This window comes from Triturus cristatus, chromosome 10 (genome assembly GCF_964204655.1).
Source record: "Triturus cristatus chromosome 10, aTriCri1.1, whole genome shotgun sequence".
NCBI lineage: Eukaryota > Metazoa > Chordata > Amphibia > Caudata > Salamandridae > Triturus > Triturus cristatus.
Genome location: NC_140593.1, coordinates 408,361,764 through 408,374,243, shown reverse-complemented (window position 1 = coordinate 408,374,243; position 12,480 = coordinate 408,361,764). Strand labels below are relative to the sequence as shown.

Sequence of the window (12,480 nt, the reverse complement as noted above, 5' to 3'; positions counted from 1 at the left end):
GGCCCACCTCAAATAATTCAATCAACTAAAATGTCCAGTTCTGCCATTGATAATTCATGTTAATAGTTCAGAGTTGTCCTGTGGGTGTTTGGTGATATATAATAAATATGTTGTTATAGAATTATTGGAGCAGTAACAATGAATGGAGTAGTTGGTATAATTACCTATGGCACACATACTCCAGGAAAGCAAGCCAACTAATATGTACTGAGCCTCTGCATTCTATATTTATAGACAATGCCTGCTCACATAACTCTCCAGAGTATTAAACTGCATAATTTTCTTGATATTCTTAACCTTGCAAATGCACTCTTTTTTTCAAATATGATTTCATTTACATATAAATCAAACATGCTTAAACTAGGTATGTTTTACCGGAGCCCCAAGGGAATTACATGTGGCACACCAAAGGACTGAAACTCCTTAAGTGATTATATAATCCCAGAGTTAGTGGCCTTTGGGACTTTACTGCATAACCCTGACATGGATAAAAAGGATTCCTGCATTATTAATGATACATTTTTTGACTCAAGAAAATTGTACTTACTCTGGAAGCTGTTCACCGAAAATACACTTGGATGATAGAATCCAGCCTTGCAAACACATTTGTAGGCTCCAAGCACAAATCCAAGGCCCTTGATTGGTGTACACTGTCAGGAAAAATAAGCATAGTGAATACATTTATTGTAAATGCCCTTCTCGCATTCATATGGACACACATATATATGTGGCAAATAATTGTTTCCTTAGATCTTTGCCACACTGAAACAAGAAAGAGAAGCTAACGTTTTGCTCCATTATTAACGACCATGTGCTAATAATAAAAGGAGGGAAGGTTAAAAAGTAATCACTATTCAAATAACTTACTAAGCAAAATTTGACAATGGGCCTATTGAGGGCATAGGTGGAGATTTACTACTTTCGTACCGATGGTCTGTATGCCACTGCGTCATTTAACACTTATAGATGTATTAAAGAAAGTCGTAAGGTGTCATTGACAATGTCCTCCAATTACAAGATGTATTAAAAATGTATAGTAGTATTATTCAACTTTTGGTTATAAATTCATATTCAATTCAATTCAATATCTTTATTCGACCTATATATAGTTCAGAAAAGGAAACCACAGAAAAATAGTACTGACAGATATAAAATACAAATAGATAAAAACAACTACAATATGCTGATGTAAATCTACAATTTGCGTGCTCTAATAAAGAGACACTTTGATCAAATAGAGTGCTAATAAATTCATATTGATTCGATGTTGTTCTAAAGGTACATTTTCATATGTGTACAAAATGTTGTTTTATTTCAGCAGAACAAGCAAATATACAAATCCATCCAAGTGGTTATTAACCTTCCTGGGAAGGTTCCAGTCGCAGAGTAACATCCAGGAAAGTCCGTTCACAGAATAATAACAGGTTAATTGGCGTTTAAGAGAATCACTCAGACTACTGAGTCCAAGTGCACTGAAAGCAAATCTAAGAAAATCGAAAAACTAATTAGGAATGCTGTCAAACTTAATGATAGTAATACCTGGCACATGAGTAAAACTGCTGTTGCAAAAAGTGGCGAGTGGAAAAGGGAGATAATGGGTGTTATGGCTGGAGAGAAATCCTTTTGGTTGAGTCTAGATGAAGTTCTGGGTATGGTAGAAGATGAAGGAAGCAAACATTGTGATCTGTCGCCTATGAAGTCATGGACAGTCCACAGGCTCTGCATTAATACTAAAGGATGATAAAAGTCCTTTGATGAGACAAGAGACTAATGATTGGCAAACTGAGTTTAGGAGATTTCAATGTCAACTGGTCCTGTGTTATACGATGCTGTCAGGTTTAGTAAATCTGGTAGAGATATAAAAACACATTGAAGTTAAAGGGGTATGTTTGAACTTATGTCACACAATTCTCCTTACATTTGTCAATATTTTGAATTTGCTAATTTATTTATAAGTGTTTATATTGTTAGGTGATTATACTAAAAAGAGAAGGGGAATTGTGTAGTGGGTGTATTGTAAGAATATGTTTATTTTATACATGTTTGACCTGTCATGCCACATTATCTTTTACTCTGTATTGCATTGTTCCGATTACTCTATCATACTATATTGGCCTTAACTTAGAGTGTTCCAGCTCTGGAATCTATTATGTAGAATCCCTCTGGGGAAGAAAGCGAGTGAGAAGAGAAATGGCGGAAGATTAAACGCTTGCGCTTCAACACTTGCGTAGGAGTCGTTATTACACTCTCCCAATATTATCATTGAAAACAATTTTCCACCCATTTGCTTTTTTTGCATTTTGCGTTTTTTGTTATAGTTAGATAACATTCATTTTAATGAACTTTGTTTAAAATTCACATCGTTTATTTTTTTACACTATGCATTTTGACTTGATGTTCACACCCAGAGTACCACCTAAAAGTAAATCTTTGACAAATGCATACTACCTATGATAAAAACTGATAGTTTAAGGAAGTCTTTGGTTTACATTAATGCAGCTCTTCTGCAAAGAATGTGGAAACTTATAGCACCAACATATTTGTCTTTTAAAAGGGGAAATTTACCTGCCTGATCTGGCAATCAATGTCCCAATCACCCACATTAGGAAATTCCAGAAATCTGAAACATCTGATAGTGAGAAAAATGCTTCTTGGTGTTCCCGTGTTCCCAGCTCTCCTCACCATCTTAAGTTTTTAATATAGTATTCCAATATTTTAGTTTCAGTCTGAAATGCAAATCAATTGTTGCCCCAGACTTATTGGGTTGTTACTGAAATGGAGACTGAAACTATAAGGAATGTCATGTTTGCCCGGTATGTCTGTATGCATTAGGCTATTCTTCCTGACCATTAGTGTGTGATTTCTCCAAACCAGTTTGCTGCTTTGGGAGAAATATCAGGCACTTTCTGCTCCAAAACAGTAGCAGGACTCATTCTTCTGGCAGTCACTCAAGAAGTCAGATCACTCTATAAGGGCAGAAACCTTGAACTGCAGCACAAGGCACCAGTGGGATAGTGCATCAGAACTCCCCCTTCTGATGTCACCACTGTGGGAGTGGATCCATGAGAAAAGGTGGCAGTGAGGGCTCAAAAGCGGCAGATAGTCCTCGTTCCTACCGGTCAAGGAACACAGATTGTTTTCCTCGTCTCTACTTTATCGTGGGACCCACAAGTCCTGCGATCTGCCATTGGAGCTAAGAAGTAAAGCAGCCAGCATACAACCAGCCAGTGTGCTGCAGGGCAAAGCACTGTACTGATGACTACCACAGGACCACAAACGTCTCTCCAAGGCAGGGACACAAGTAGATAAATCATCATTAATGTAAAGTGCTCATGGGGGTTATCTCACATTTCAACCAGTAAAATGGCGTGAGGATCGGAAATTAAAGTGGTGGGGTGCAGAGTCTCTCGCCAGATCAGCCTGTACCAAAATCAGCTTTCCAACATGTTGATGCTACAATTTAGATATATGTGGATACCTTTATCTTTCAACAACTCATATCAGGCTGCATAGCCCACCAGTCCTATCAAGCTGAGCAAACGTATTTCCTTTATCAACTCCAATGTTTACCATGCAACAGTGGAACAATGCTGGAGACTATGCCATAATATTGACCATCCTGTGGCTAGAGGATCTCAGGTCTTTTTGCAAGAACATAACAAACTAAAGATTATTCAGCACAATCACACAATCATATATACTTTGAAGAAATGGGCTAAAGATTTATTGGACTCATGGTTGAAGGAGGTTACACCTAGTATTGATTAAGAGTGGGGCTAATTATCTAGTGTAATCATTTTATTGGTTGTAGATGGATGGGACTGTCCTCCTTCCAGCCACTGTCTTTGACAAATTTATTAAGGATACTCACCTGAGTTTCGGAGGGGACGGATAAAGTGAAATCAACTTCTGTGTGAGTAGGGAATACCTCAAGGAACTGGCTGAGGGTCAAAGGGCTTTTTGGGGTGGAGTATTAGGGGATTGTTGAAGATGTTTCTTTGCATGTTAAAAAACAGAACAAATGTTTTGTCTGTGGAGCAAATCTGACTTGTTTTTGGTATTGGGTCCTATTATGTTCAATAATTGTATTTTGAAGAAGGTTATTGGCATCCTCACATGCAATTTGAATTGTTTAAGAATTCCACCGATGGGGGCGTGGCTTGCGACCCACGGAAAATGGCGGACATTTTGTGTGCTGCGGAAGGCGCGGCACTAACTTCACCTATTTAGTGCGGATAACGTGTCCGGAATTTCCTCTGAAAGACTGCCTCATCTTTGGGAAGTGCTAGGCGTCATGATGAGATGAGCGAATTCCGATACCTTCAAGTTCTTCAGGTATTTTACTACCTCGACTGCCGCCTCTGTTCTGCCCGCCATTTTGTGGCTCCCTTGCGCTGAGGCACTTACTCTCTGTGTGTTTTGCCGGCGTTCATCCTCTACGAAGTGCTGCATCCTGAGACATCAGCGCCAGGCATCATGTTGAGCTGAGTGAAATTTGCTACTCTCAGGTATTTTAAAATTTTCACTTCCTCGACTGTCGCCTCAGTTGCGCCCGCCATTTTGTGGCTCTCTTGCGCTGAGGCGCTTACTTACTGTGTGTTTTGCCGGCGTTCATCCCCCACGTAGCGCTGCATCATGAGTCTTCAATGCCAGACATCATGATGAGCTGAGTGAATTTCAATACTTTCAGGTACTTTAATTATTATATCGCCTTGACCACCGCCTCAGCTGCGTCCGCCATTTTGTGGCTTTCTTGCGCTGAGGTGTGTTTTGCCGGTGTTCACCCCTAAATATAATTCTGCATACTCAGGCTTCAGAGGTCATGCAGATGTTATTACTCACACGCCAATGTCATTTATGAGGCTCTTATTCATCCTTGGTTCTTACCTGAGTTGTAGCCGCCATTTTGTGCTCTCATTCATCGGTGCACTTTGTCCTCCTGGATTGTGATACTTCATGACTTTTGGCGTTTTGTGAAGTTTGGACTCCACTAATATCCTGCTTCGATTAATATGCCATGTTAACGTCACCTGTCAAGCTATGTTTTATTGACTCCTCAAATGTGACCATCATTTTGATCCTCAAATGCTGATGAACTCCATCCACCCCAGCCATCATGATTGTATTAATTGAATACATATGGTTGAACCTGCTGTTATACAATCCTGTTGATTTGTGATGTCTTCTTGCTCTCCTTATTGCTCTAAGTCTAATGTTTGAGATTTCATGAGTACTTGTACCTCATACTTTCAGTTTGTTGTGAGGTGTCTTTTTCCTTCAAGCAATGTCAGCCATTTTTACCTGAGATTTTTGTTCCTTTTATAAGGGCATCTGTGTTCAACATGTTTAAATTTTGAGTCTTAACAAATGTGTTAATCCCTGAATGGAGTCTCTTCTGTTCATTGAACATTCAATTAAAAAGTCAATTGGTCAACATATTGTTCACCTTTAGTGGTCTATGAGGAGACTGTTGTTTCCATTCTATGCATGTCATTTTTTACAGATTTTGAAACATTTTGTCAGCAATTGCTCTGCAATTTTCCTGAGACCTCCTTCTATTCGTTCTATAGAAAGGCTGCAAAGACCTATCTCTTCTTCTATTTCTTCATCTCACTGGCCTCTCAAAAACTCTATGACTTGTTGAAACCTTGCCATAATGGAATCTTTATCAACCTCTTTGTTATTAATTTTGTCTCTAAGAAGCGCCATATAGCCCGAAAATCCGCCACAGACCTTTTTTCTAAACTAAAATCCCTGGAACATAACTATTACACATCTAAATCAAAAGATTCTTTAGATGCTTTAGTAGCCGCCAAGCTCAAATTTAATAAGGTATCTACTGACAACGCCTCCCTCTATTTGTTAAAATCGAGTGCGAAATGTTATGGTGGTAATAACAAATCGGGTAAATTATTAGTAAATTGTCTGAAAGTAAAGAAAAACAAATTCAATATTGACTCAATACTAGATGCTCAACAGACACCTAGATTTAAGGATTCGGAGATTTTGCAAGAATTTCATACGTTTTATAACTCTTTGTATACTCCTGAAACATGTCCTACTGATCAATCCATCTCAGATTATTTTTCCTCTATTGTTAATACCTCAGACCGTGATATAGATTTTCAACCGTTAGAAAGGGATATTTCACTGAAGGAACTTCGCAATGCTCTACGTACCCTTAAAAAGGACAAAGCCCCAGGTCCTGATGGATTCACTGTTGAGTTTTTCTCTCACTTTTCCCAACTTCTCCTTCCTAAATTGCATAAACTCTTGACTCTTTTTTTCTCAGTCTGGTTCTGCTTCAGGTTCCTTCTTGGAAGCTCTCATCTGTCTTATCCCTAAAGACAATAAAGATACCCGTCTATACAAAAATTACAGGCCAGTCTCCTTATTAATTATAAAATGTCCTCAAAATTGCTGGCATTACGCCTAGAATCCTTTCTTCCGGATCTTTTAGGTAAAGAGCAATCGGGCTTTGTGAAAGGTCGCTTTCTTACTGATAATACTCGTTTGTTTTTTGATATTCTTTCGAAATCTTCTTATTTATCTGATTCTTTGGCGGCTATAGCATTAGATGCGGAGAAAGCATTTGACAGAGTCTACTGGCCATTTATTTTTTTATCCCTCAAATGATTTGGCTTTGGTTCTAAAATTATTTTGCTGATATCTCTTTTATATTTGAACCCTAAAGCTGCTATATTTGTTAATGGCCTTACCTCCTCGAACTTTACCTTGGGCAGGGGTGTCAATCAAGGTTGTCCGTTATCCCCTTTTCTTTTCAACTTAGCTTTAGAACCTTTTTTGTGTAAACTTTGTCAAAATACGGACTTTCAAGGTTTCATTTCTGGTGACTCGCATGTTAAGCTAGCAGCTTATGCTGACGATATTTTAGTGTTTGTCTCTAATCCCTTTTCTTCATTACCTGCTTTTCTATCTGAAACGCAATCTTATTCTTCAGTATCTGGTTACAAATTAAACAATGACAAGTGCGAAATGTTACCCCTAACTAAATTTACCTTTAAAGAAGACTTTAAATCTACCAATTTCTCTTGGAACAAAGATCATATAAAATACCTAGGTACTTATTTTTCCCCTTCTATCCAATCTTCAGTCTCCATTAATTTAGATAATTGTTGTTGAAAAATGTCCTCTCTTATTGATAGATGGCATCCCTTGTATTTATCTTGGTGAGGGAGGTTGGATACCATCAAAATGATACTATCCCCATTTGTCTTATTTATTATTTCTAATATTCCTATCGCTATACCTCAAAAGTATTTTTTTTAAATAACTCTCTGCTGTCTTCCTTTCTTTGGAGTAAGAAAAAAGCCAGAATGTCACTAGCAAAACTTCGGCGTCCTAAAACAGAAAGTGGGGTAAATTTCCCCGATTTCCCTTCTTACCATAAATCTTTTATTCTTCGACAATCTTCTCATTGGCTTAATAACCCCTCTGCGGACTCTCCTCTCTGGGTATCACTTGAACAATCCTTTATTGCTCCCTTCTTCTTCTCAGAATTCCTTTCTTTTTTCAAGAAACCTCAAAAATTAGTTACACCCATTATCAAACTTACACATAAATTATTAGACCCTTTCTTATTAAAAGGCTCTTCTGATATAAACTCACTTCCTAATTCCTCAATCTGGCATAATCATCGTATATTGGTCAATAATAAATCCATATATTGGAAACTTGGAGACAAAAAGGCCTTCTCTGGGTTCATCAGCTCTTTCAACATGACACAATGTTATCTTTCTCCCAAGCTAAACAGATGTTTAACTTCCCTACCTCTTTTTCTAATAAATATACCCTACTACAACATGCTTTAAAGACAGCAATTCAGAAAATTACCCCTCCCTTGGGTCAAATGATGGATCCTTCCATCAATGCTTTTACTTTTTTAAGTTCTGGTCCCAAAGCCTCAGCAATTTATAAATACTTACATAAACCAATCCCTCATAGAGATAAAACTAAAGTAGAATTGGACTGGGAGCGTGACCTTCAAGTTGACTGGCCTATTCCACTTTGGAATCACATTTGGCTCAAAATAAGGAAAACTTCCAGAGCAGCTAATACCACGCAAACACTCTTTTTTTAAATATAAAAGATTACTTCTTTCCCCCTCTTTTGTAGATAAGTTCTATATTGAAATCCCAGATGTTTGTTGGTCATGTTCGTCCTCTAATGCTGATTTACATCACTTACTTTTTTTATGTCCTTTTGTTCAGAATTTCTGGCAGAAGGTCTGAAATCAGATTACCCAAATTTTTCATTTGATGGTTCCTTTTTCATTTACTAATATCTTCATAGGCTCTCTATCTGCAGACTGGTCGAGCTGTTCTTTACCTTTACAGATTTTGGATTTGCTCTTGGGAGTAGCTTTTCAACAAATTACCAAACATTGGAAAAACTTGGCTGACTTGTCTTTTCAGGCTTGGTGGTATGTTGTGTGTCACAATCACAGGTTAGATACTGCTTATGTTTTCCCAATTTCCTTAGCTCCCAAACGCCTGTTTATTTGGTCCCCAGTTACAGATTTTATAGATATTCATGCTCGACTTTTTTCTGTATCCCAAATTTTGAATCAAGAAGTGTTGAAACCCCCTTGACATTCTCATCTGTTCTTATCTTCATTATTGTTCTCATTAGTGCTTTCATTATATTTTATGCATTGTTCTATTGCCTAACCAGATTTTTAGTACATTTGTATTAATCTTGTTATATTGAGATATGATCTTTTTTCTGTGTATTATCGGAAGTATTCAAAGTTATCATCTATGTGTATTTACATTTTATTTTCTCCCCTTTTTCACCCTTTCCCTTTTCTTTTTCAATAAAATTTATCTTTTTCAAACTTAAAAAGAATTCCACCGACAATTTACAAGGTTCGGGTAGAATTGTGTTCAATTCAAATAAATTTTATTCGATTTAAAAGAGAATAAATCATAAAAGCACAATATATCACATACTATTATTTGTAAAAACAACATTATTAAAAAGACGTTTAAAATTCTGATGATTACATAGATTTAAAAAAAGGGCCAAATTCATAAACCCATAGTTTTCCTATTACTAATTATGTAGAATTGTAGCATACAGGTGCCAAACTTATGTGTTCCCACAAAATGCAAAAAGTGATACCGATAAATCACAACTTGCCTTTAATGTACTTGAAGCAACAAATTAGGAAGCCCTTGTGTAGCAATGCATTAACATGTTTTCTATTGTGTCAGTTTGATTCCATGGTAATAGAATGTTGATCTTTGAACTGCCAGGGGCTGTTTGCCATTCCCTGGAAGCTGTGGAGACGAACAGTCAAATAAACACTAGCTTACTGCAGTTACCTGGTCTTATGTGATCACCTCAAATTGGCGACGAGTTGGACGACTGTTCATGTCAAGACCAGGTAAGTGCAGTAACCTAGTGTTTAATTGACTGTTCGTCTCCACAGCTTCCAGGGAATAGCAAACAGTCCCTGGCAGTTCAAAGATCAACATTCTATTACCATGGAATCAAACTGACACAATAGAAAACATGTTAATGCATTGCTTCAACATCTCCCTTCCTTATCACAGAGAAAATGCAAACAACTACTCAACTAAGAAAAGAGAAATAAATAAAAGAATAAAGAAGAGAAAAGAAAGCTACAAAGAAAGAAAAGTACACAATAGCACATTTCCATAGCAAAAACAAGAAGCAAAATACAGAACATTATTTTGTAAAATTTCAACACAAAGAAATAGTCATTATGACACTCCAAGAGGAAAGAAGACAGAGTTTATTCGGTTTTTAATTGTTCATGGAACCATTTTTTGTCTGGGATGCATCTAATGGGAGAGGAAGAGCATTCAAGTGTTTGGCAGCAAGGGCCAAACAGGCCGAGCAACCCCATTTCATCCTTTTGATATGGGGCATGGACAAGAGATGAGATGTCTGCGAACGGAGGGGCCATTTAAAGCAGTTCTGAATAGTCTTTACTGCAGGTAGGTGGGGTCTGTTTTGTTGTAGACAATATGCGCTACCGTCAGGGATTTGAAGATAACACTTTTTTTCACAAGGAGCCAGTGTAGCTGGATGTGGTATTGAGAGACAGAGGCAAACTTAGGGACTTTGAATAGCATTTATTCATTCAATGTGTACAGCATTTATGCCACACCCAAACATTAATAAAGTGAAAACACAACATAAGTAATATCCCAAACCAATTTTGAAATAAATAAAAAAATTAATTACACCAAAACGACAAATCAAATAACTGAAGATATGCATCTTTAAAGCTTCAGGTGAAAATTACATCAAAAAGCACAATGCACCACTCTGGTCTGGTTCAAAGTCACAAGTCAACTGTGATGGAGGGCAAGTCAGATAAGGCATGAGGTTTATCACGGTGAAGAGTTTACCTCCTTGAGTCCAAGTCCACGTAAGGAGTCTCAGCTGAAGCTTCATGTTGGCGGAGGAAGCAAGGAAAGCGCTGTCGGCGTGAGGCAGGGGCCACCGTTGGAGCTTTGTGTTGGTGAGAGACGTGGGCAGTCATTGTTTAGCATGAAGAGCAGGTCACCATCAGAACTTCATGTTGGAAGGAGACATAACAATGGCTGTTGACACGAGGAGCTCGCTCACTTTCGCAAAGAATTGCGAACATATATATTTTCACCTCTAGCTCAGTTTTGAAGTGGGAGGTTTACACTACAATGCCAGCTAAGTGTTCCTGACCTGTGGAGCATGTCTTGAGGATCCCAACTCACTTCAGCACAGGCCAGCAGCAGGGCTCACCAAATCCACAGAAGCCCACAACAACTTCAGAGCCACCACCAACGCCCACCACCAACTCATCAGAAAAATGAGGAAAAGAGCAATTGAAGACAGAATCTCCACTCATGCACACAACAGCAAAGACCTCTTCAACATCATAAAGGAGTTCGCCCAACCCACCAGCGAGTCCACCGACATCCCTCCCTCACAAAACCTCTGGAACAAACTCAGCACCTTTTTCCACCACAAAATCAAGAGCATCTACGACAACTTCGCCGAAGTCAACCAACACACTAAACCCTCACCAACCACCCCCGACACCCTGAAGCCAATGATCGACAACTGGACAGCCCTCACCACCAAAGACACACTGAAGACAATGAAGTCAATCCACTCCGGGGCTCCCACGGACCCCCGCCCCCACCACATTTTCAACAGAGCCGCCGACACCATCGCACCCATGCTCTGCCACACCATGAACCTGCTCCTTGGCAACTGCCTCATTCCCTGATGACTGGAAACATGCTGAGTTCAACCCCCTCCAGAAGAAACCCTCGGCGGACACCACCGTCCTCAAAAACTACAGACCCATCTCCCTGCTCCATCAACAGCCAACTCACCACATTCATCGAAGAGCACAACATCCTCGACTCCTTCGAATCCGGCTTCAGAAAAAACCACAGTACCACAGTACCTCCTCGCCGCAACAGATGACATCCGTTCCTTACTGGACAAAGGAGAAACAGCAGCCCTCATCCTCCTCAACCTCTCAGCGGCGTTCGACACAGTCTCTCACCGCACCCTAATACGCAGACTCCACGACACAGGCATCCAAGACAAGGCCCTCGACTGGATCTGCTCCTTCCTCTCTGGCAGAACGCACCTGGTCAGACTCCACCTTTCCTCTCGGATGCTACACCTACCACCTGCGGAGTCCCCCAAGGGTCTTTCCTCAGCCCTACGCTCTTCAACGTCTACATGGCTCCGCTCACCCCCATTGTCAGAACCTACGGACTCAACATTGTGTCATACGCAGACGACACCCAACTCATCCTCTCCCTATCCAACGAACCCAACACCACCAGACACAACTTTTGAGAAGGCATGGAAGCCGTCGCCAAATGGATGAAAAACAGCTGCCTACAACTAAACACCAACAAAACGGAAGTACTCATCATGGGCCCAAACCCTGATGCCTGGAATGACACCTGGTGGCCCCCCGCCCTCGGAAGCCCCCCCACCCCCACGGACCATGCACGCAACCTGGGAATCATCCTGGGCTCAGAGCTCAAAATGGACTGCCAGATCAACTCTGTCTCGTCCTCCTGCTTTCACACCCTCCGCCTCCTATGTAAGACCTTCAAATGGATCCCCCTCGAACACAGAAGGACCGTCACTCATGCCCTGGTCACCAGCAGGCTCGACTATGGCAACTCACTCTGTGCCGGAATAAACAAAAACCTCACACGCAAGCTACAGAACATCCAAAACGCTGCCGCAAGAATGGTCCTCAACCTGCCAAGAAACTGCCACATCTCCCAGCACATGCGCACACTTCACTGGCTCCCCATTGAAGCTAGAGTCACCTTCAAGATGCTAACCCAAGCTCACAAGATCCTCCACGACACCGGACCAGCATACCTGAACAGCCGACTCAAATTCCATGCACGCCAAAGGACCCTACGATCAGCCCAGCTCTCCTATGCCGTGGTCTCCCGCACCAGA

At 40.0% G+C, this 12,480-nt stretch overlaps 1 protein-coding gene across 1 annotated transcript in view; it reads right to left on the bottom strand.

Annotated features, from left to right (window-relative positions):
- Window positions 1-12,480, bottom strand: part of GPR158 (G protein-coupled receptor 158) — a 1,311,614-nt gene that overhangs the window by 833,786 nt on the left and 465,348 nt on the right. Inside the window, exon 3 of the mRNA XM_085631696.1 lies at window positions 548-650. Coding sequence (XP_085487822.1) covers window positions 548-650 — 103 coding nt within the window. The remainder of the gene's footprint in view (window positions 1-547; window positions 651-12,480) is intronic.